General features: G+C 40.2%; 3 protein-coding genes across 4 annotated transcripts; 1 reads left to right on the top strand and 2 right to left on the bottom strand.

Annotated features, from left to right (window-relative positions):
- Positions 1 to 2,556: 2,556 nt before the first annotated feature.
- LOC133887906 (cysteine-rich and transmembrane domain-containing protein WIH2-like) lies at positions 2,557 to 3,487 on the top strand. The gene is made up of 3 exons (XM_062327922.1): positions 2,557 to 2,715; positions 2,842 to 2,989; positions 3,129 to 3,487. Exons 1-3 carry the CDS (start codon positions 2,682 to 2,684, stop codon positions 3,172 to 3,174), a joined length of 228 nt encoding a protein of 75 aa, XP_062183906.1. The 5' UTR covers positions 2,557 to 2,681; the 3' UTR covers positions 3,175 to 3,487.
- A 360-nt stretch (positions 3,488 to 3,847) lies between these two features.
- Positions 3,848 to 8,337, bottom strand: LOC133887905 (lecithin-cholesterol acyltransferase-like 4). The gene is made up of 11 exons (XM_062327921.1): positions 7,521 to 8,337; positions 7,061 to 7,152; positions 6,591 to 6,709; positions 6,298 to 6,433; positions 6,137 to 6,188; positions 5,657 to 5,757; positions 5,368 to 5,550; positions 5,130 to 5,287; positions 4,703 to 4,757; positions 4,542 to 4,595; positions 3,848 to 4,461 (listed from the first exon to the last, which is right to left on the bottom strand). Exons 1-11 carry the CDS (start codon positions 7,753 to 7,755, stop codon positions 4,045 to 4,047), a joined length of 1,602 nt encoding a protein of 533 aa, XP_062183905.1. The 5' UTR covers positions 7,756 to 8,337; the 3' UTR covers positions 3,848 to 4,044.
- A 708-nt stretch (positions 8,338 to 9,045) lies between these two features.
- LOC133888227 (protein NARROW LEAF 1) lies at positions 9,046 to 15,329 on the bottom strand. Of its 2 annotated transcripts, XM_062328387.1 has the most exons (7): positions 14,880 to 15,329; positions 13,758 to 14,295; positions 12,029 to 12,556; positions 11,771 to 11,914; positions 10,854 to 11,094; positions 9,957 to 10,457; positions 9,046 to 9,718 (listed from the first exon to the last, which is right to left on the bottom strand). In XM_062328387.1, exons 3-7 carry the CDS (start codon positions 12,506 to 12,508, stop codon positions 9,330 to 9,332), a joined length of 1,755 nt encoding a protein of 584 aa, XP_062184371.1. In that variant the 5' UTR covers positions 12,509 to 12,556; positions 13,758 to 14,295; positions 14,880 to 15,329; the 3' UTR covers positions 9,046 to 9,329. The 2 variants fall into 2 exon arrangements, with proteins under 2 accessions (XP_062184371.1, XP_062184370.1); XM_062328386.1 differs by having other exon boundaries at positions 13,758 to 15,329.
- Positions 15,330 to 22,705: the final 7,376 nt, after the last annotated feature.

Below are 22,705 nucleotides of genomic sequence, written 5' to 3'. Positions count from 1 at the left end.
TCATAGTTCAAGAAATAGGTGAACAATAAATTAGAATATATTATAAGCTTCATGGTTCAATAAATAGGTGAATAACAAATTTCATTGTTCAAATAAAAATACAATATCTGTGATGTCAGCATCATACGATATATTATAAAATAAGTAATATAAATAACAGACGAATAACAATTTAGAATACAAATCATGTCTGCGAGTAGCTTCAAAGAATAAACTAAAATGTAATAAATATAATACAGTACAATTCGATAGTGGCCTGATAGTTTAATGTCAGATCAGACAAGTTCTCCTGTCATGATCAAATTATTTACAAAGTTTGCACCTGCGTAGGCCGTCAACAACATCTGCATTTGCAACACGGTGACACAGGTCAGGCAACTACTATTACATAACATCACGCTAATTATTATTATACAAATTCACGTTAATTACTATTATACTCACTAAGCAAATAATCAAAATTCACATACTAAAACTAACAAAATAATTGAACAAATGTAATTAAGTGCATTAAACAATCTACTTACTCTAATTACTATTGTCGCTGTAAGTATTAATTAAAAATATAATTTAAGTACTTATTATATCTCGCGTTGCTGCTCCTTCTCGTCTCGGGCTACTTCTCCTTTCCTCGCGCTGTTGCTACTCCTCACCGCAGGTTGCTTCTCCTCTCCTCTCCAGACGCTGCATTGCTGCTTCTCCTCTCCTCTCCTCTGCTCTTTTGCTTGTGCTTCTGCTCTACTCTCACGCTGCGGCTCGTGCATGCGCTGCTGCTACTCCTCATGAGCGCGCTCTTATCTTATAGCGAAACACGAAAGTGCGGGACTTCCTAAAACCGTCACAAGCATCTTGACGCGACACGACGTGACCGAGACGCACTGAAAGCAGAGACACGATGCGACGGCCACAACACATCGGGTCGTATTCGACACATCAAGTGCCGAATACAGGGAGTTTTCAGCATATAAGGCACCGAATATGGTGAACAGTGCCGTTTTCAACTAATTAGCTGCCAAATACAAGTCGGACTTATCGTTTTCGGTGCCTTAGATACCAAAATTTAGTTTTTGAAATTTGACTTACCAAATATAAGTGCTAGATTTATAAATACGTTGATATGTTATCTATTTAAACAAATAAAGTGACGTTTTGTTGTCTGTTTTTAGATTTTTGCCGATATATCTTAGGCCATGGCAAAGCTTTGAATGTCAAAGGATGCGTAGGTCATCAGTTTTGACCAGGAGCGAGACGGCTGGGAGAGCATGAATTGTATTGGTCTGGTCGACGGCTGGGAGAGCATGAATTGTATTGGTCTGGTCGAAAATGCCATATAAAATTGGTTGCCGAACACCAATCTTCACCTAACTGAGAACCAGATTCCTTTGGAAGTTGTCTGTGCCGATTAGTACGTATCTCGCAGAGTCCTAACTTTATAATTTTTTAAAGCTAAATATTTCTAACTTTAGAAATTTTTAAAATTAAAGTTACGATTAGACAAACGAAAATAAATGTTTAAGCTACTTTATTTGGATTTATAAACTCTAGATCTAATATAAATTCTGAAGTTAAAACTCTGTCAAACACAAATGCTCGACGAACCCGAAGCAGCACGAGCAGCAAACGTCCAAATGGAAAACAGCCAAACAGGCCCCTCGAAATTAAAGCGATGGGAACCGCGTGCATGATGGATACTTAGAGGCTAAGTATATCTACTTGCACTAGTTTTCTGAACACTTGATTGATGAAGTAATTAGTACTACTATATTTGAGCTACCTGAAGGACATCAGAAAGATTTAGAACGATGCAGAGTGAAGCTGACGAGGAGTAGGCGGAGTTACGGCCGGGTCAAACAGACCGGAGCAGATGGACGACGGTCTTAGCTCTTCGGGAAATGCAACTGCAGATGCGATTGGGCACGCACTGGACTGTTTTTTTTTTATCAAATATTTATTCATCTATTAATTCTTATATATAATTTATAATTTTTTATTTATACTTCAATACAAATTTTAATATAAATAAACCATTCTAATAAATCAAACGTAGTATACTTAATGAAATTTTCGTCTTACAGCTCGTAGCTCGCACCCCAGCTATCTCTGAAAAAGCATAACGAGTAACGCACTGCTGCCATGCTGAGCCGATCTGAAACCGACGTTTCTTGTTGCCAACAGAAACCGATGAACACGAAAATTCTATAAAAACATTCAAACGCATAATTTATTATAACTATTTATTTATATTAAGATTCATATCAAAAGATAAGTGAAAAAATACTCGTAAGGGAGAATCAAACTATGAACGCTGAGAGAGAGAAATAAACGACCGGAATAAACCTGCGTGCACACGCGGAGTTGCATTCGCTGGAAACCGATGCTCGCCGTACCCTCGCATTATTGGACGCGTAAAAAGCGCGTTATTCGGAAGGCGGACGAACACGAAGCAGCAGCTGATTCAGCAGGCAGCTTCGACCGGCGGGCGTTTGAATAATCCAAAGCTATCTGCTTAATGTATTCTTTTTTCTCCTAGGACTACGCGTCAAAGTAATACTCCTACAACTCACTACGCGTCCAACGTTATTATAAAGAGCAAGCTCTGCATTCTTTTCTCCATCTCATCTTGCACTCTTGCTCTTGTTTTCGCGGCTCAGATCTAGCGCCTTGGGTTGTTGCTGCTGACCATGAGCTACCAGGCTCCTCCTCCCGGCACTGCAGGTACTGACCAATCAATCATCCATGGCTGGTTTCCTCTTCGGTTCTTGCTCTGGCGGGAAAACTTCTGCTTACTGTTGCGCGCGTCTCGACTCTCGATCCGATCTCTTTGAGTTTTTGGCTTTGCAGCCTACCCGCCACCGGGCACGGCGTACCCTCCGCCGGGCCAGCAGGGCTACCCGCCGCCGGCCTACGGCGCGCCGCCTCCGATGGCCGCCGGCTACCCGCCACCGCAGGAACCGCAGAAAGGCGGCAACGACGGCTGCTTGAAAGGATGGTAATGAGATTTCCACACATGGATGCTTGCTCGAACAATCTCATGCGCGCGCCCGCATCGCGCTTTCTTCTGATTTTCGTAACCTGAATAATAGCGTCTCTGATCTCTCTCTGTGTGCGTTCCTGTTTCCGACTTGCAGCTTGGCTGTTCTGTGCTGCTGCTGCGTCCTCGACATGTGCTTCTGAGTTCCCGATCAGGAGATTGCGTCAAGATCGATCCTGCCGGCAGGCGAATAGATGGTCCAGAGCTGTTCTGAGTCATGATCCTTGTTTCCACCTTGACGTGTGTGATGTTATGAATTTATTATGGTTTACGTTCATCTACAACTTTAGTGGTCAGTCCTGGTGTTTTGGTTTTTGTGTAGTGAAAAAAATTCCGATCAATTTGTAAGACGATGTGTTGAGCTTGGTTTGGTGCTTAGACGTAAATCTCGCCGCCTTTGATGAATGTGCATGCATGATTTAGACATTCGAGATAATGAATGTTTTGAATTTTCAATGTCCAGTTGGGTCCAAGAGTCTACTTTCACCTAACATCATGCCAGAAAGAATTGGTTGTTGATTGGACGAAATGGCAAGAGTCCAAAGCAAAGAAAGACCATGGTAACATGACAAATGTCAGACGACTAAATCCATGAGGAGAAATGGCATATTCTGAATACTGTTCTGCAACACATTTGACTCTTACGGCTTAAGAAAGAGAATGCTAAGTGCAGAATATGCTGCAAGGCTCCAGCAAAGCATCCGCATATCCGGTATAGAGTTGAGTACACAACAAAGCCTTTTCGCCTCGACTGAGACAAGCTAAAAAACTCCAAACATTTCAACCAATAGATACGAGCAAGTTTGAATCCATTCCTTCCCGCGAAAGATTCACAATCAAATTTTGATCATGATCTTTTATTCTTTGTGTTCATATCCAACCGGCTTATTTTTCAGTTCAGAACATTTATTTTACAAGCAGTACATTTACAGTCCTGCAAACGTATTACCTAGACAGGCCTTATGTACACCCACTTTACAGCATGTGCTACAGGTTTAGCTACTTCACTATGCCTACACACCATGGCTGACTCCAACAGCCCTAACTTCCACATGCTGCCGCCCTTTGTTCTCTCGGTGAACGACAACGGTAGCCTGCGCCTCTTCTAGAGCGCCCTCCTTGCCCTCACGACTTGTGGATAGCATGCTGACCATAGCAGGAAGTTCGGCTGGCCTCATGGTTTTGCCGTCGCTGGGGGAGATGATCTCCCAATCCTCCCTAACTGATGTGAGATCCCCGAATTTCTCACAATGCTTCTCGATCTCAAAAGCTGTTGGGAGGATCACGTAGTCGTTGAGGGGATCGTAGAACGGGTCAGGTTCTCCTGCGTGCAGCCAGTGCTGAACTATTCGAAACACATGGCGATTGCAGACAATCCCACGGTGATCAGCAGCAACCCCAACTCTTGCCACTGCATCGAGTCCGTCTGCCTGCAAAATTAACATTACCACTCAATAAATGTTTTACTTCGAATTCTCAATAATAAATAAAAACACCAATATCACCAGACCTTCGCTGATTCTGCTGGAACAGATCCGTCGCCATCAACATAGATATATTTTCCCTGAGAAAAAAATGGCTCAGACACAATATCAAGGGGATTGATTCTTCTGCTCCAGGAAGCCAGAACATGGTTGGTATACAGGAACAAAAGTTAGCGAAAGAACTAACCTGAGCGTGTAAGAGGTGACTGAGATTCGAAACTGGATGGTGTTCACTCCCATAGCTGCAAGAGACATGGCTATTAGTACATCCAATACACAAATATCCTGTCTAAGTAGCCATCCCACATAGATGGTGTTTATCATGCCTTAGCGCATGGTCCTTTACTAGTTAAATTCAGACCTGCATGTTTGGGCCCTGGGGACATCTTTTATAGTATAAAAGAAAAACACAAGTTTACAATCATAGTGATATAAGTATTTTGACACAACCAATTTGCTATAATCTGACACATCCACCACTCCTATTTACTGAGCCATTTATGAACAACAATTAACCCATCATCCCGCCTAATATCATTGGGGCCAATGTAGATTCTTCTTGGTACATGAACAAAACTGAAACAAAAATCAGAAGTATTCAGATAGGAAAGTACCAAACAGTATGTGGAGTGTCATAATCAATCCCGTAAACATTGTAGAACTTCACTGATTCTGGAAGCTTTGCACTGCATAATATATCATGAGTCTCTTTTGCCCAGTTCAATATATCCAAATTAAGGGGCAAGGGAATGTGCATCCCATCAGAGATGATCTGCCATTACAGTTTAATTATCAGAAAAAAACATCAATGTAAGCTGAAATGTACCAGATTATGAAATGCGAATGACTCACCTCATGCTTGGAAAGAGCCTTTTCAATAATCTTCATTGCTTCAGCAGGCTCATATGACTCTAACAAGGCATTTTTCTTGCCATTGTCATCCAACTTCTCTCTCCAGATCTGTAGTAACGGTGTGTCTTTCCAGTGGAAGTTTGAGTTCGCTAGCAACTCATAGATTGATGGACACTCAAGCAGCTGAAGCAGAACAACTATTTTCAGCCTTCTTTTCAAAGGCAAAATCATGGTGTCCACATGAACATATGAAGAAGATGAGATGAAGGGATAGGATATAAACGCATACCAATTGCTGCATACACCACCTGGAAATAAAGAACATTGATTCCCATCCTTCAACGAAAGATATTCCATTCAGCAGACTAGTATTTATGTACCCAGGGGCACCTGTGATCAAGTAGCAGGTTGCTTTGTCATGTCAGATTTCTAGCAGACACGATTTAAGGTAACAGGTCGAGCAAGGAAAATCATGAAATGAAGACATAAAAATGTGATCTTTTAATGGTAAAAATGTATCATCTGACTACTAGGAATCACTAGTGAAAAGGCAAGACAATATTGAATACCTGCCTAGTAAAAATCTTACAATACTCTTAATATACAGGTGAAAATTTTTGGTAACTGATTGAAAAGTTGATAAATATTCCATGACAGTTGGACTAATGATCAAAATTCCACGATAGGAATATAGAATATCAAAATAACCGTTTCAAATGTGTTTTATATTGAATAAAATTAAGTGAAATGATACTGAAGCAAGTATTACCTTGGAATGGTGCAGCAATTGCAATCCAACTCTTAACATATTTTCCAAATACCTATAGAAGGGAAACAACATCATTCAAGAAAGGAGTAGCCTTGCAGGTCGCGCAAGATACTGAACATGGCAAATCTAAAAAGATCCAAAATACATCAAGAAGTACTCACATCACTATGAAGAGATACGAAACATTTCACAAGCAATCCTCCCATTGAATGAGTAACGAGATTGATCTTTTTCCCCCCAGAAGCTGTGTATACCGACTCCAGCTTTTTGGAAAATCTATCAAGTGTCTCTGTAAGCCTGAAGAAAAGAAGGGTGTCAAAAGGACGGAAAATATTAAATATGAGTAAAGCGACAGAAATTATGTTCACGTAGTGAGAAAATAATGACTTAACAATCAGTAAAGGATCACAAGCTAGGTAATATACATAAAACAAGAACAGAGTGCATAACTTACCTGTTACTTTGGCGGAAATCATAACCAAATCCAAAGAGCGTTTTTCCCTCTTGATATCCCCATTTAATCATTTCCACTATCATGTCATGATAGTAGTACACAGTGTCATCGCCAATGATCTGTTTAATTCAAAATGCAGTAAATTATGAGATCAGGTACCCACTGCCGTTTATGCACTTTGTTAGGGCGTAGTTCCAAGTTCAAATCCAAGTGCCTTTAAAGTCCCAGATACCACTAACAAATTGTTGTTTGGTCAACAATAGGCAAAGTGAAAATCACCAATAAAATGACCATTTTAACAAGAACTGAGCAGGAAATAATGTATTGATGTTAGGGCGATGAGCTAAGAGATAAAAGTTAAGCAGACATCACAAACATATACTTCTACAAGCTATTATTTGACATGAAGCTTAAATAAACTAGCAAAACAACAATAGAGCTTTAGCCAAATAAATGAAGTAATGACTTACCATGTCTGGATCTAATGTGTCAATGGCATACAATCCATATCTATCCTCAGGGACGACAATGCTTGTTTTCTCGTTCACAGAAACAGTTTTACCTGCTCCATTCGAATAACTTCACATCACATCACATGGAAACAGGAAAGATTTTACTAACTGAAGGAACAAAAACATGATGGGGTGACCTAAACTTGTAATTTTGCTTATCAAGCCAAAAACAAAAGATGCTAAATTTCCAGATATTATTTTATAACCATTGATTCCTGAAGGCCGTGTGACTTTTGCAAGCGTGCCTTCATTTTTGTCTGTTCAACATTCGAACATTATTTTTTTGTTTATTTTTGCAAATTGTGTAAAATAAGTAAGTCAATACAATTCAGAACGTTAGAATTTTATGTATTACTATCATAGCCCATTCAACCTAAACTATATCATGCAAACTAATGGAGAAGAGCCTTGCTCATACCAGTGGAGGCATCAAACTTGGACCAGAGCTTGTCTCGGAACTCATGCTCCGCAGCAAGGATGCGCACCCACACCCTTTCCTTGTTTCCAGCCTCATCAACAGCTTCAAGAATGGAGCCGGCAATACCAGGAACAAGTAGCACCGGGTCAAGTGTGGGATCCACCAAGGGCACCTGTTCCTTCGCAATCCGCAGCCAGAGCTCTATTGCCCGGATCAAATCCTCCAGTACCGTCATAGGCACCAAAAAGGTTGAACCTTTTCAAGATTTTACCACCCAAAAATCACCACTCAAACTGGCACAGATAACAACTTCAGCAGCTTGCGCTTTGTTTCGCGAGCCGAAAAGATGGACAATTTCAGCAAATTGCAAGGAAATTACGCAACTTTGGGGGAAACCAGAAGGCAAACCGATCGAACAAGAGACAGGAAACTGGAGGAGTCCAGATTGGTTGCCGCGAGTCGGAGACGAGTAATTTGCTCCAAGAAAACTCCAGCCCCTCGGAGGAAAAGAAAAAAAGACCCCAGCAATTCTGGCTTCCCCAGTACAAGAATACAAGATGAACACCAAACCAACCCCCTCAATTAATTGCTCGAACTGAAGCGCGAGGAGAGCGAGAGGCTTCCCGCCAAACCAGCTCCGACAACACGAACGAAGCTGCAAGGTTGGAGCCAATCGCGAGCGACAATGGAGTACGGATCGGGGTGGAATTCCCCCGGTGTGTTATTCGCTTCCGGAATTGGGGGCGCCGCTGGGGTTCCGGAGGCGTGAGGGTTTCGCAATCCCGTCCCGTGCTCTAACGCCGAACCGAAGGGAGCAACACGAAGCAACCAACGGTTACGTGGCTTCGTCTTAGCGTCTACCTGTCTCTCTCACTGACAGGGGTACCCTACGGGTTCTGGGCATCGTCGTCAGTGACTCCGGCCGTGCATGATTATTACGTAGTGTGATCGGCTCAGATTTGTTTCAGCTTTGACTGTTGTTTTCAGCTTTTTATAATCGAAGCTGAAATAAACAGATAAATTTTTATAATTTTTATAATCTGTTTATTAGATTGTGATAATCTGAAATTTTGATTTTCTTTTCAATTTTTTTAATGGTAAAAATCCATTTTACTAAACTGTCCATAATTTTTTTTAATCAATCATCTAAATCTTTTCATAATCTAATTTTTTACTATCTACAATCTATTTTTCAGAATTCCATCTAATTTTTTACTATCTACAATCTATTTTTCAGAATTCCAGCTAAAATAAACAGGCGCTGAGAGAAGTCAGTTTAGTACGCTTACGTTACGAGGCAACTCGTGCGTCTTGGGCCCACATGTCAGTGAATACGCTTCTGGAAACGGGTTGACAAAAAATTAGTTCGGGATCGTCTGTTCGGTGTATTCTTACTACGCCTGCTGCCGGTTGCTAGTAGTCCCGGTCCATAGACCATAGACACAGAGATATAAGATGATGCTCCGACCAGCAAAAAAACAGCACTTTCCACTTCAAGAAATGAAGACAGAAGATCTCGAGAAACTGCTCTTGAAACATCATGAATAATTGATTATAGCGCACAAGTGATAGTGACCATATCACCACATTGTTCTCCAGGATTGGAGGTACAGCATTGTGCATATCAAGTCTCATGAGCACAGCAGAACTGCAGGGATACCAAGGGCTGAATCAAGTTTCACATGATATGCTTTGCCAGGAAGCTGCTTGTTCAAGCTAACACTGCAGGTTCAGTTAGCTGAACTGCAGAGGATCGTGGAACTAATTCTGAATGTCCACACGACAATCCCGAGACCCCGAATGAGCGCTTCACTTCTCCAGGTCGAGGTCTGATTCCGAGTCCGTGCGAAGCCGTTTGGGCTCCCGGTCACCGAGGTGCAGCGACATGGCGAGTTCTTCCTCTGATGGATTATTCAGGTTGGCGATGTGCCTTGGAGCATCCTGGTCACGGCGCACGGGGGACATACCGACGAAATTTGAGATGAACTGACGCTCTTCAACATTGGTCACAGTTGCGTCCTCCCCTTCAGTGCCCAAGGCTGGCACGTCATGTCGAGGCAGCTGCTCGATTTTGATCCCTAAAGGCTTGAAGATCTCTTCCACCTTTTCTTCTGGGATGGTAACAACTGCGGTGGAAGACTCCCCAACGGCGGAGTTGGCTGCAGCCACCAAAGCAATCCTCTGCTGCCGCACGGAATCTTTATTGTGGAGAAATTCTGTCAGCTTAGTATCATGGAACAAAAACAACAAAAGTGTGCAAAATCAAGAATGCAAGCATGGAAATATCATCAACACTACAATGCCACCAGCATGTCTTTTCAGTGAACTTATTTTTTGTTTGAGCATTTCATCATAATTTTCTGGACAGCATATTGTATGTTCAGAATTGCAAAAATGAATAAACACATATAACTGAAAACAGAGGAAGAGATCAACCTTGGAGTGATTCATTTGTTATGATAAGATCAAGTTCCAGACGATCCAGAAGGCGGCCAAGATCAACGCCGCTAGTCCAATTTTCAGGGCCATGATCACTTGTAAGCTTTAGCCTCCCACGGTTTGCTGTGCCACCCCATATTATCCCAATAGGACGTGGCTTCTCACCATCCTGGCCGGTCAGGATAATAAGGCTTCCACTATCACCTTCCAAATCAAATGTCTGGCGGTTCTCACCAACAACAAGGAGGTCAGTGAAGAAGCTTATTCCTTTCTCATCATTGTACTCAAGGGCATAAGCCACCACAGTCCCAGTTGTGTGACCAGAACTTCGGCCAACTTTGCATACTTGCCTCCCTATGAGGCTATTAAGCGGACACTGCAGATCTATAACCTTGACATCCCCAATGTCACCAACTCCCCTAACTGTAGTTGTGACAGTTGAGATGTCGAAGTCATCAGCAAATGGGATGAATGCCCCGTCGGCTCGTACAAATGTCTCTGCAGATCCATTAGAACATAGCATATATGTTTGGGAATTAGAAGGGTAAGCATTATCATTTTTAATCATAAGCAAAACAAAAGGTAAATGCACTGCTTGACCAGCGTAAAACAGAACTTAGTTCTTTTTATTTGTTCAAAAAGAACTAAAATTTCTTTTTTCCCATAATAAAATTAGTGTTGCTTTGTTCACAAGTAGTAATCTAGAGAGCAATTTAGCATTAATTTGACAGCCAAAAAAAGTAGAATCACAAATGTCAAATCTTCCATGATATGAATAGATCAATCAATAATGGCATCTTGCGCAAATTTAAACTAAAAAAACGAATCAAGCAATTAACCCTGTAAGTAATACATGATTTACTATATTAAAAAGGTAATTTGTAACTGCTCTACCTGGGTTTGTTCCAGCATAAATTCCATACCAAACATCATCAGTGATGAAAGATGTTGCCCTTTCGACAGCTCCAAGATAAACACCAGGCCCAAGATTGGGTGGCAATGGGTGAAACATCTTCTGGTTTGGATAGTCTAAGTCAACTGCGACATGTCGATTGGTGAGGAAACCAACCTGCTTGTTGCCAGATCGCCGTTTAACAACCGCACCCAAAGTTCCAAAAGTGTCCTGGCTTGCAACCTGAAACAACGAAATAAGATCGGTAAGCAGGAAGTTTTCAGTAGCATGCCCTCTTGAACCACCCATTGCATCATCACGAGAAGCAATGTCAGTTGCCTTAAGTTCTAGAAAAAATGCTAACAGAAAAACAGTCTGTTTGTTTCAAAGAGAAGTGATGAGTAGGAAATTTAGACGAAAGAAACACAGCAACACATAAAAGGCCTGACTGTTGAAGCCTCAGCCACATTTGTGTGGGTTTCCAAAGTTTTAAGCACAACAACCAATTGCAGTATCTCAAATGATATGATGTGTTAGTCGCTATAGCAGAGACTTTTACAGGGGAATTAATTCTACTCGTTATCAGAACATCCAATTGGATGAATTGAACATTTGCAGGATTCACACTAGCTACTATAACCAGGCATATTACATGATAGGAATAACTGATTAAGTAACTGTCATTCCTTTGCATAATATTATGCGTTTCGTAGAATTTTTTTTCTTTGTACTAGTTAAATTTTGAGAAGAATCTTGACAAATTTGAACGGTCCCCTTACAAAACTAGTAGTACAGTTGGTAGTACATGATTTTGTCCAGTACAATCATTGTGCACAGCTGCGCATGGTAGCATGCCCTGCTGAATCCAAATGGTATATGTTTTTTAAATCAATCAATGCAGAAAAGAACAAAGGTGTACCTGAGAGCCTGAACCTATACATTCATCACTGCCGCACAACATATCAACAAGCTCACTGAACATTTGTTCTTTAGGAGTTTGAGCTGGTGCACCATAATAGGAAAACTCAACAACATCGACATCACACCAAACACCTCCTGGACCCTGTCAATGATCCGACTAAGTGAAAGCTATTCAAAACATGACAAAACCAATTCAAAGTAGAAAAACCAAGTTAGTCCAATAATATAAAATACATATGAACTGAAGTTACCCTACCTCAACAATAGCAGGAAGGCATTGGGTCGGATTAAGCCACTTCTTGTGAACCTTGCGAGCAACAAAGGCAAGAATCGCGGGGATATCTGTCAGAACCCCTTTCCTGATGCGGAAGCCCACTGCCGTCCCAAGGCTAAAACGGCGCAATATCTTGCTGTGGAAAGCTCTTATAGTCATCAAGTCAAGCAAGCTATTTGCTTGCTGACCCTTGGGCAACCGGCCAGACTTGGGCAGAAGTCCTTTCGAAAGGTTGCCAAAGTAGTTTGCACGTCCCTCGGCGGCACAATGCTGAAGGTTTGATGTTGGCCATAAGAAGTATGCCGCGCTGTTCTCTGTGTGTGTGCACCCAGAAGCAATCGGTTGCATTGATGGAGAACAAGGGAATGACTGGTGATGGTAGCAATGCCCCTCCACATCAAGTGATGATTCTTCTGATTGTGCAAAGCCTGAGAGCTGCGCCCTGTCATCTGAAGGCCTCATTTTGCCGAACAGTTTGCAGACCTATAATAGATAGGAGAAGATGTGGTCCTAAAAATGAGAAGCAACACGTCAGAGAACATGATCGTCAAGACTAATAGCATAAGGTATCTAGCACTCACAAAAACACTCAAAAGCCAGAAATCCTGAGAATGTGATTCCAATTTATAGACTCATAATGAATGGGGCAATCTATGGTCAAAATAGCGAATCTGTTAATAAACAACTACTTGTGGAGCAGCCTGCTATTATTCAGGAATAGATTCTGTAAGATTGCAAGGAGAGCCACGCAAACAAAAGTATTCTGAGTTTAGTGTCTCTGAAAGATGACAGAATAGGCATACACCACCAATCAGTTGTACGAAGAATATGATCCATTCGAATGGCACATCTGATATAGAAATAAACAGATAAGCGGAATCTGCAAAAGCCACGGCTCAGGTCTTCACCCCCTTGTTCTCTAAAGGCAATAGTGACTCGACAATTTCAGAAATTAGGGCCATGAAGGTTAAGAGGTGGCACACGCCTTTAATCACAGGATTTGGCATAAACCCACATGATAACTACTCGCAATGACAGTCCCATTTCGGAGTAAAGGGTAGGACTTGGTACTGAAAATGACTTTCTTGAAAGGGAAAAGCAGAAACAAAAGGCGGAAAAAGCGCCACGAAGAAATGGTATTTGGTAGCACTTGTTCTAGCTATGTCTGAAATAAACACATGAACAATGCTACTTCCATGGCATTTCCCAGATCCTAAAAGCACACTGAACAAAAAAACATAGCAAGGCATCGATCACACCTCCAAGATTGTTTCTAGTTTCTACAAGGGCAGGACCTCACTTTCGATGACATTTGGTACCCAAAGCGGATTACCAGCAATCACACTTACCAATGATACGATCGAACTCAAAAGGGGAAAGGGAGTAAACAAAAAAGGAAAAGAAGAGAAACCCTGCCTAGCTGTTGCGCTACTCGGCTAAACAACACCAAGAACCCCCCGTTTCCATGGCAACAGGGACCCCGAACAAATTAACCAACCACCCATAGAACGAACACGAAAGCTAAGCAGACTCATAAAATGCAATCATGAATTAAGATAAGGTAACGAACCCCCCCCCCCCTCCCCCCACCGAAACCAAGAAAGGCAGGAGAAGGCGCCGCCAAGATCCCGCCTTTCTCCATTCCCGAGCTTACAGCGCTCAAAAGATCCAATCTTGATAGGATTCTAGGAGAGGAATTCCAGCCGCTTACCTCAACCGGAAGCAATGGCGACCGGTCTCAGTCTTCTCCCGCTCGCTGCTGGCTGTCCATAATTGGGAAATGGGGACTGGAACCTCCACTGTTTGGGTTGACGCAGTAAGCAGAACCCGCCAGCTTAGCAGCCTTCCTGCAGCGCCGTGCCCTCCTCCCTCCGGCCTCCTCAATACAGCATCTACTGTTCGAGCCTGTGCGCCTGTGCCTTGTCCACACCCAACAATAATAGGCCAGAGGCTAGGGAGAGAGGGGGAAGAGGGAGGGGGGGGGGGGGAATCTGTGGGCAGAGAGAGAGAGGGGGAGGGGAGCACGGCTAGGTGATCATGGTTAGAGATGAGAGATGAACAGCAGCTAATACTGTTGTGCTCGTGTGATATGCCGCCCGGGGTGTCGGTTCGCGCTGTGGCTGCATAGTCAGTCGTCCATGTCTCCCGCAGAAGTGGACGGACCGGATTTCGAGCAGTGGAGACGCCGGGACGCGGCCATCTGCGGTTCCCTGATCCTGGGGCTAGGGTTCCTGCCTTCAGGAGGAGCGCTTTTGTGGCGTTGGGGGAGAAGCAGAAATTCAGAAAAATGAACATATACTCAAACCACTTTAGGCCTCATTTGTAACACATAATTTTCAGGAATATGAAAATTGCAGAATTGAAATTGCCTAACATTTGAATTCTATGAAATGGAAAACCGTGGAAATTACTCACATGGAGTGTTTGCATGCTTCACATTAAAAGTGCAAGAATTTGACAGTTAGATGTTCATTAGCAAGGGAGATAAAGAGATAAGATGTATTAGAACTTTCAAAGGAACTGAAAACATGATGTTAGAGCTCAGCCAGAATTCTCAACTTATGGAGGAAATCTTTCAATCCTACGAAATTCCTTTGCGCCAATCCTACCATCCAAAGGACCTCTTGGAATTTTTCTTTTGGAATTTTGATTCTTTCATTTTCCCTCCACAATTCTTTTGTTCCAAAGGAGGCCAGAGAGGATTAATAGCTGAAATCCGCTAGGCCTAAGAAATCCTTCGGCTAATTATGGTTGATGCGTTATGCTGCGCCGTGGTGAAATATGTTTCCTAAAAGATGTTTCTGACTGACTGTTATGCCAAAACGGAGCATACCTGAGGTTTCATGTAAATTTAGCAAGAATCTCTCACAAAATAGCCTCCATTTTGGTTTCGGGAAATTGTGCTTCTATCTTTTGTTTGCAAGACCAAGTGGTCACCTACATAAAGAAGCTACGAAGAGTCAAATTGCCGCATGTTCCATCATCCGTAAGATTAGCAAACCGGGCCACTACCACTAGTAGCAGTTTCTCAAAGATTATGAACACATTTCGGGAAGACATGCTCCACGCTAGTAGTAGGCTACCGGTAGACCCGCGACGTCGCTGTACAAATTTGGATCAGCTTGTGGTGGTAACTGAAGTCTCTAGAACGGTAGAACCTTCTGATATCTTGCCCAAAATTTGCAAGGCCAACTTGAAGCCTTTTTCTTCTGTGTTCCAAATACTACATGCTTCCAAGCACCATCGATTAAGATGTTTGGATGGCAACTTGGATGAACGATGAACGACGAACGAGCTGCTTTTGGATAAGTTTGTTACGTTTTGCTAATTGTCTGAGCCAAAATATCACAGAAGATAACTTACTGAACTTGTTACGTACTGAAATTGCACAGGCAGGTTTGACCCCGTGTCCCGCACACCACTGTAAAAGTATCAAAGAACACATGTAAAAAAAATTTACTATCGTTATCGATGGAGCAAGAGAAGTTGATCACTCAATTATCTACACTAATCTCTCTCTTAATCCTCATTGGTAGTAACCTGAATCTAGCTAGCCAGCGGTATAAGCACTCGGCCTGAATCGGCACAGATGCATGCGTCAATCGCACTGCACTGCCATGTCAGTGCCTGAGGTCTCTCAGCTTTTTTCTTGCTGAGTTTATCATGCTCTGGTAAAGGCTGAGGCATACAAATACATATGCAGCCGTGGTTGCTGAACATTGATTAGATTATCTTTTGGATCGTGCCCATATCATCGAAGGCAATAAGATGCAAGTGGAGCAGGTTACGGCTGCCCGCCCCGACGTCCGCATCAGCCACGAGGGCGGCGTGGGCACAAGTGGCAATCCGCACGCCGTCGTGATTAGTTTTTACGGGCTCTGCGTCAACTCGCACAACCGCCGCTAGGTTTGTATGGATTAGTTTACATATGTATTAGCTTATCTATTTATTGGCTATAAACCCTCGTGCTTATTGTTGTATTAAGCTTGCTGGTTGTGAATATTTACCTAAAAATAGCTTGTTCACTAAGAAATAGAAAATGAAAGGAAGCAACAGAACCCAAAAAGGCACAAACAGCCGTGTGACATTCAGAATTCTGAAATTTAGGCATGGTTTAGACCATTTGAGAAGCATGACACATCAGTACCATGACATTCAAGATTATTTCTTTCAAACCTAATGCTAAGGACTCTTCAGGATTAGAATATTCAAAAAAGTATTTTAAACTTACAATAATGGATTACAGTTGTAATTTGTGACTCCATTACACATCAAGTTTTCAAAAACTTAAAACAACAGAAAAAGAGACTGAAAGGAAAAGGAAACACAACTCTTTTGGCGACCCTTCTAGGTTGTGCTTCAATTGCACATCACCAAAATTCAGTTCTCTAGGACTTCATAGTGTTTTACCTGCACATGTTTCAGACAATTGCACATATGAGATTCATGAATAAAAAAATTGATGAGTTACAAAATAGTAACCAACAACAAATACTCCACAAATCCTGTGCAAGTTCAATCAGACAATCACTGATTGATCTTGCACAATATTGAATAACCATAGAACATAAAAACACATTAATATTTAGAAAATTCAGGTTCCAACTCTTCAATGCTAATGTGCCACAAAACAAATGCAAGGGTGATTAGCACCATAAACCATTCAGGTTCCAACTCTCGTGTACATACAAAAAATCAGATTCCAAGGATAGGACATCAAGCCTCAGTTTGTATACTACTAGAATAAAACATAATCTACATGCTTCGGTATCTAATCAGGCCATTGTCGCAAATATATCCCAAAGGCTATCAAAGGCCAAAACTTCATATCACTGCATTTTCTCCAACATGGCTCCCAAGGGTCCTCGAACATGGTTCCCAAGGCTCTCAAAGTATTTGCATATAGAAAGCAAACTTGGGTAACCTTCACTGCCGCTTCACCCTTGGGGCCTTCCATTTTGCAAAACACAAACATTGTTTTCTCAACTGACTACCCAATAGCAATATAGCATGCTTACATATTTAAAAATGGAAGATAATTTACTAGATGCACTAGCATGTGGCCAGGAATCCATTATGCCAAATTAGAAGGCAGTAATACTGCACTTAAAATAATTTATGCTCAATTCAGAAGAATCTAGAAATAAATTTTTTTATATGGTCTGAACTTATGAGAATTGAAAAGAAAATAATCCTCTAATTGTTTGAAACCTGAAATAGGCTAGCACTTTCAGCAATTAGATTATTACTACAATATACTTAAATTCAAGAACCAATATAGGTTGTCACAACATTTATATATTTTGCAAATTAGTGGTTGCAAAAATGATCTGTAACTTGGTTAAGAGTTGAGCTTAATTAGCTCATGACGGCAATTAGGAAAACATTTTAGGTGTTTCACCTATCTACTTTAGCCAAACAGATCGGGAAAACAAAATTAGTAGTAGAATTCATTTTCCCATTTTTAAGTTCCCAATTTGATCAGATTTTGATCACGGATTGGGAAAACAAAAGTAGTATTCCCAATTTACTGAAAGTGCATCTAGCCTCTAAATGTGTTTTTGTAATTAATGATAATATCTATGGACTAATAATTGTGTTAAAAATTATTAGTAGGTTATTTCATAAGTGATACATGAAGAAGTGATATGCATCTAGATAGATGAGCTCTAATTAATGCTCAGATAAGTCAATGATAATACTTATGAACTAACAATGTTGTTGAGAATTGTTAGATTATTCTATAGGGGATACATAAGTGATGAAGCACAAATTTATTAAGGAATGTCACGAGTTCAAATAATTACATCAAAGTCATTAAGATCTTAGTGATAATCATAAGAAGAAGAAAAAACTTGAAGAATGATGGCTTTGTTTAAAAATAATTCAACATGCACAAAACCTTGTTTCTCATATTAATATTAAGCCTTTGTAATGCTCCATTTATATGCATTTTTACCATTTTATGCGATATTCTCTTTTTAATTCAATTTGAATAAAAATAATTTCAGATATCACATAAAATGGTTAAAATGCATATAAATGGAGCATTACAAAGGAACTCATTTTTTCACCAAATAACATAGGGTTGGAAACATTTTTATAAATTAGTACATCACATGAGAAGAATATTAGTGAATTTTTCTAATTTTTTGAAAATTTATTTGAGGCATTAAATATTGCTAGAATTTATAAAAGTTAGTTTATTTGGAGAATTTTAATTAATTATTGGCTTAGGTTTTTTTTTATCAAATCAATTAAAATGGGTTGCTAGTGATCTCTAGTTTGCTCATGAAAATATTTAGATTTTTAGACTATTTTTGTACTAAAAAATCGTGAGTTAAATAAAAAAATCTTACACTTGTATGAGTTTCAGCTTCCTAGCTTCTTGCTGGCTTGGTGCACGGGAGAGACCAAATTCATCGTATTTGGAACACGGAGATTTCGACATCTGAGGTGCATAATACGGTGAACAGTGCCGTATTTGGCACCTCAGTTGGCAAAAAAAGTGAAGTTGCCTCGTTTTCGATGTTTGATGTATCGAAATTGTGTTTCTGGATTTTAAATACCGAATACATATGCTAAATTTATAAATACATTGATCTATTATTTATTTTAATAAATACTTCATCTGTTTCGTAATATTTATCCATGTCCATCATTACGTACAAACCAAGAAATACTGAAATCGAGTAAAAAAAATATATAAAGATGACCATAGTACCTAATCAATATAAGGATGAGAGCCAATAACTCATTAGCGTTAGAGTAAATATATGCATACACTCAAGAATATAATAGAAAAATGGATCATAAAGTATCCTTATTTACCGCAATAAACAAATAATTTAAAATAGATACTTTTAAAATCATAGACAAACATTACGAAATAAGGGAGTACTCGACATACATTATCTATTTTTATATTTTTGTCAGGATCGCGTAGAATCGTCTCGGATCATGTCCATAACATTGAAAGGCAAACTGCTTCCTGTAGACAGACAGCGGCAGGACGCTACCGCCGTGGCCCCACGGAGACTTGCGGCCACAATGCGGCCACGATTCTCCTTCGTTTTTTAGCATCCGAGTGGGCGCGGGGCACATGCTCAGCTTATCTCAAAATACATAACGTTTTTAGTCTTTTCTATAATATTTAAAATATATAATTTTTTTATAATTTTGAGATAACTTTATCTAAGTTTTTTAATCTTACATTCTCCATTAAATAACTTCTTTCTAGTACAAATCTTATTTCTCACCCAATAAATAATAGTAAAAGAGGGTAATATAGATATTTTATGTTCAATTTAATACTTGTACATAACTTTAAAATATCATCGATTTTAATATGAAAGGAGTATGTAATAGTATTCAATAGTGACAGTGAGAGCTTATTTGTCGGAGATGTATTTCGTAATCTTTCTTGCTACTCTGCGAATTGCTAGAGCCGGGGCGGCTCTAATTACCATGCTCATGAGCGATGTTTACATTGAAGCCATCAGGCATGCCCGGAGAACATCAATGCGTGGGGCGGACAGACTCATGATGGAGTAGCGACGACCACCCTCGCCACTGATCGTTAAGAGCAAGCGATCAAAGAGAGGGCAGATCCAAAGGGCCACCAAAGTAAAATGGGACCAGAGAGACCGAGCCATAGCGAAGCTCGACCTAGGTGCTCATAGGTTTTCCCCAGGAGCTGTAGCGACCGGATTAGCTTAGAATATATATATATATATATATATATATATATATATATATATATATATATAGGACACCTATTCTATACTCCTAGGAGTATGTACTCCCATATGCAATATACCACCTAAACAAATACTTTATACTCTTTTATCATTTTTAGTATACTCTAATACTAATTCTAAGATACTCCAATATGAGTTGTATGGAAAAAAATTCAATGTTAGCCTTTCATTTTTGCTAATTACTCTTTTTTATACATAAAAGAAGTATATACGCAAATTAAGATAAAAATCATGGAATTTCATAAAAAAATTCGTGGGATTTGTATTGTAGTATCTTATAATTACTAATGAAGTATATTTAAAGTGATAAAGAAGTATAACACACGTGTAAAAGTGGTATATGAGAGGTGGAAGTACATACACCCAGGAGTACATACTAGTTTTCCTATATATATATATATATATATATATATATATATATATATATATATATATATATATATATATATATATATATATATATGCGTGTTCAGTGGTACTGTATGTTACCATGCACTGAAGTTCTCCTGTCATTTAGTTCCTTTCTAACATGTGTAGAATATGTATGTTACGTGGGTTCTTTATACCTTAAAAATGGAACCAAAGATATCAAAGAGGGATAAATGAGAGCTTTGATTGTAAATATACTACACTACGTTGTATATGGGTTTGTTTGGTAGAATTTTTAAGTACCTTGCTAAGTAAAATTAAGAGAAGTTCTATCGAACAACAGTTTTCAGTTTTTAACTCAGAGTAAAATTCGTAGGAATGATTCATTGAAGTAAACTAAATAAGTTAAAAAATAACTTTCACTAATTCACTTTTTATATATAATCACTTCATAAAATTTATCCTAAATGTAATCATTTTTAACTGCAAACAAACCTGTATCTCTGCATCTCTGCAATGGCGTGCCGCAGAGAGAGCTGAGAGCAGGGAGACCACGGCAGCCTGGCACTTGGCCTCACCTTTGACCACATTGATATCACTCCAGTACCAGTACCAGTACCATCTCTCTCCCCTCGCTCGCTCTCTATGTCATCATGGCAGCACCAATGACGGGGCAGGCCAGCCCTTGGCGCCATGCCGGAGAGCATCCTCAACAGTGCCACGCTCCCTCTCTCCGAACCTCCTGCTGACCCACATCTTCGCCCGTCCGTTTCAGATCCAACGCTCCGGAAAAGTTCTCTCCTCTCATTGGCTCACATCCTAGGCGTTGGATTTGAAACGAGTGAATGAGATCACGCTAGGCTTTGGAACAAAGCACCCCACCACACGTGTAATTGTGTGTACAGTAACACTCTACAGTACGAGCTGGGGAAGAAAAGCCAGCGAGTACAGGGGACCAGGCCAATTTGACACTATCCTCAGCAGAGCACTGCGCTCCAATCGCTAATGACAACGAGGTACTGATGCAGCTACCTGATAAAGGTATTTTTTTTGGTTGAAAGAACCAGCCAGGGGAACTGATAAAGGTACTAGCTATTTCCAGCCATTTCCAGATGCATTTCCAGGCCCCTGGTTGGACCTCGGAATCAAACGGCAATTTGCAGGAGTTTCACACTCGAAACAGCCCAGTTTATGTAAGAATCGAGAGAATTACGCATTGCAAATGCAGACTGGAGTGGAGGAATCTGACGATATACGATGGAATTGCTCTGTTGTTGTTCCAGTCATCAATCATCAGGATGTGGCTGAGAATGTTTGTTGAACGCAAGCTGGAATCCATGGATGCTTTTGCTGTGATGCTGTGCGTCCCATTTTGCCAATCCAAGTGGAACAGCCACATATCTGCCATAGGGTGGCAGGCTACTCCATATTGCTATGGCATTTGAGAGGTAGGCTTTAGGCCCCTTTTGATTGGATATGCCTTCAGAGTTTTTGAAAAAATAACTCTGCCTAATGAAGCGATGGTTGAATTTTGGTGGTTAATTTTTATAATAAATTTTTAGTTTTATAATACACTAAAAATCAGAAATAAAGTGACAACGATAGTTGAATTTTGATGGTTAATTTTTATAATAAATTTTTAGTTTCGTAATACACTAAAAACAGAAAAGATCATCTTAGTCTGCTTCTCAGACTCAATTTATTTTAACTACAATCACTTTCTCAATCAGCCAAAAAAACATCAGAAACCGAGACCAAAAGATAACATATTTAATAGCTTCTATTTTTTAAAAAATATATTAAAAAACCCTATCCAAAGAGGCCTTAGAATGACAGTATTCCTGCCTTTGCTACTTTTACACCTTTTCCTCTTTCGTTCTTAAAAAAGATCATTTGGGGATCTTGCGAACAGTCAACATGTAGGTGTGGAAAGTTCATTGTGTTCTTTTGAGTTTTGGCACTCGTCTAGCAGATTTTTTTTTTTACTATGTACTGAATCGGTTTAATCATTCCAAATTAGTTGGATTTGTTTGGGAGCTAGTGCGCATAAAAACAAAAGGAAAATGGCAATTAATAAACAGTACACCTTATAGATAATGATGGTCCTAGTCGTTCATTTCATCTGTGCCAAGTGTCAGGATAACACATCTCAGAGGCTGCTGGAAGTTCAGACAAAACAGTGAAGCGCTATTGCAAAACAGCATGGATTAATAACAGCAATGACCCCACGACCCACAAGATAAGGATGGAAGAAAGCTAATGGACTTTACTAAGTCACTAAATCTGTCACCTAAACATGTCACATAATCACATGGCTGGGAAAAGATTTCCCATACAGTAGGGTCCTCAACATCATTATATCATTATGAACAATACAATGTTAGCAGCAGGGGGCAAGGATAGGAGAATTGTGATAGGGATCAGGAGAACAGCAACTGGGATGGAGGAGGAATTGTATTAGGAGGAAAGACTAATTGGAATTCTGTTACAATTGTCATGCCTCTCCCTTTCATCCCTCGCGAGTTTATAG

Source organism: Phragmites australis, chromosome 13, assembly GCF_958298935.1.
Source record: "Phragmites australis chromosome 13, lpPhrAust1.1, whole genome shotgun sequence".
In the NCBI taxonomy this organism is placed as follows: Eukaryota; Viridiplantae; Streptophyta; class Magnoliopsida; order Poales; family Poaceae; genus Phragmites; species Phragmites australis.
This window is presented reverse-complemented; position numbering and strand designations above follow the sequence as displayed.

Coding starts and splice junctions, on each gene's coding strand:
- LOC133887906 (XM_062327922.1), top strand. CDS start 2,682: ATGAGCTACCAGGCTCCTCCTCCCGGCACTGCAG. Junction 2,716..2,841: donor TCCTCCTCCCGGCACTGCAG/GTACTGACCAAT, acceptor TTGGCTTTGCAG/CCTACCCGCCACCGGGCACG. Junction 2,990..3,128: donor GACGGCTGCTTGAAAGGATG/GTAATGAGATTT, acceptor TCCGACTTGCAG/CTTGGCTGTTCTGTGCTGCT.
- LOC133887905 (XM_062327921.1), bottom strand. CDS start 7,755: ATGACGGTACTGGAGGATTTGATCCGGGCAATAGAGCTCTGGCTGCGG. Junction 6,189..6,297: donor TCGTATCTCTTCATAGTGAT/GTGAGTACTTCT, acceptor TCCCTTCTATAG/GTATTTGGAAAATATGTTAA. Junction 4,596..4,702: donor GTCACCTCTTACACGCTCAG/GTTAGTTCTTTC, acceptor TTTTTTTCTCAG/GGAAAATATATCTATGTTGA.
- LOC133888227 (XM_062328386.1), bottom strand. CDS start 12,508: ATGAGGCCTTCAGATGACAGGGCGCAGCTCTCAGGCTTTGCACAATCA. Junction 11,915..12,028: donor GCCTTCCTGCTATTGTTGAG/GTAGGGTAACTT, acceptor GATCATTGACAG/GGTCCAGGAGGTGTTTGGTG. Junction 11,095..11,770: donor GTATAGGTTCAGGCTCTCAG/GTACACCTTTGT, acceptor TCGTTGTTTCAG/GTTGCAAGCCAGGACACTTT.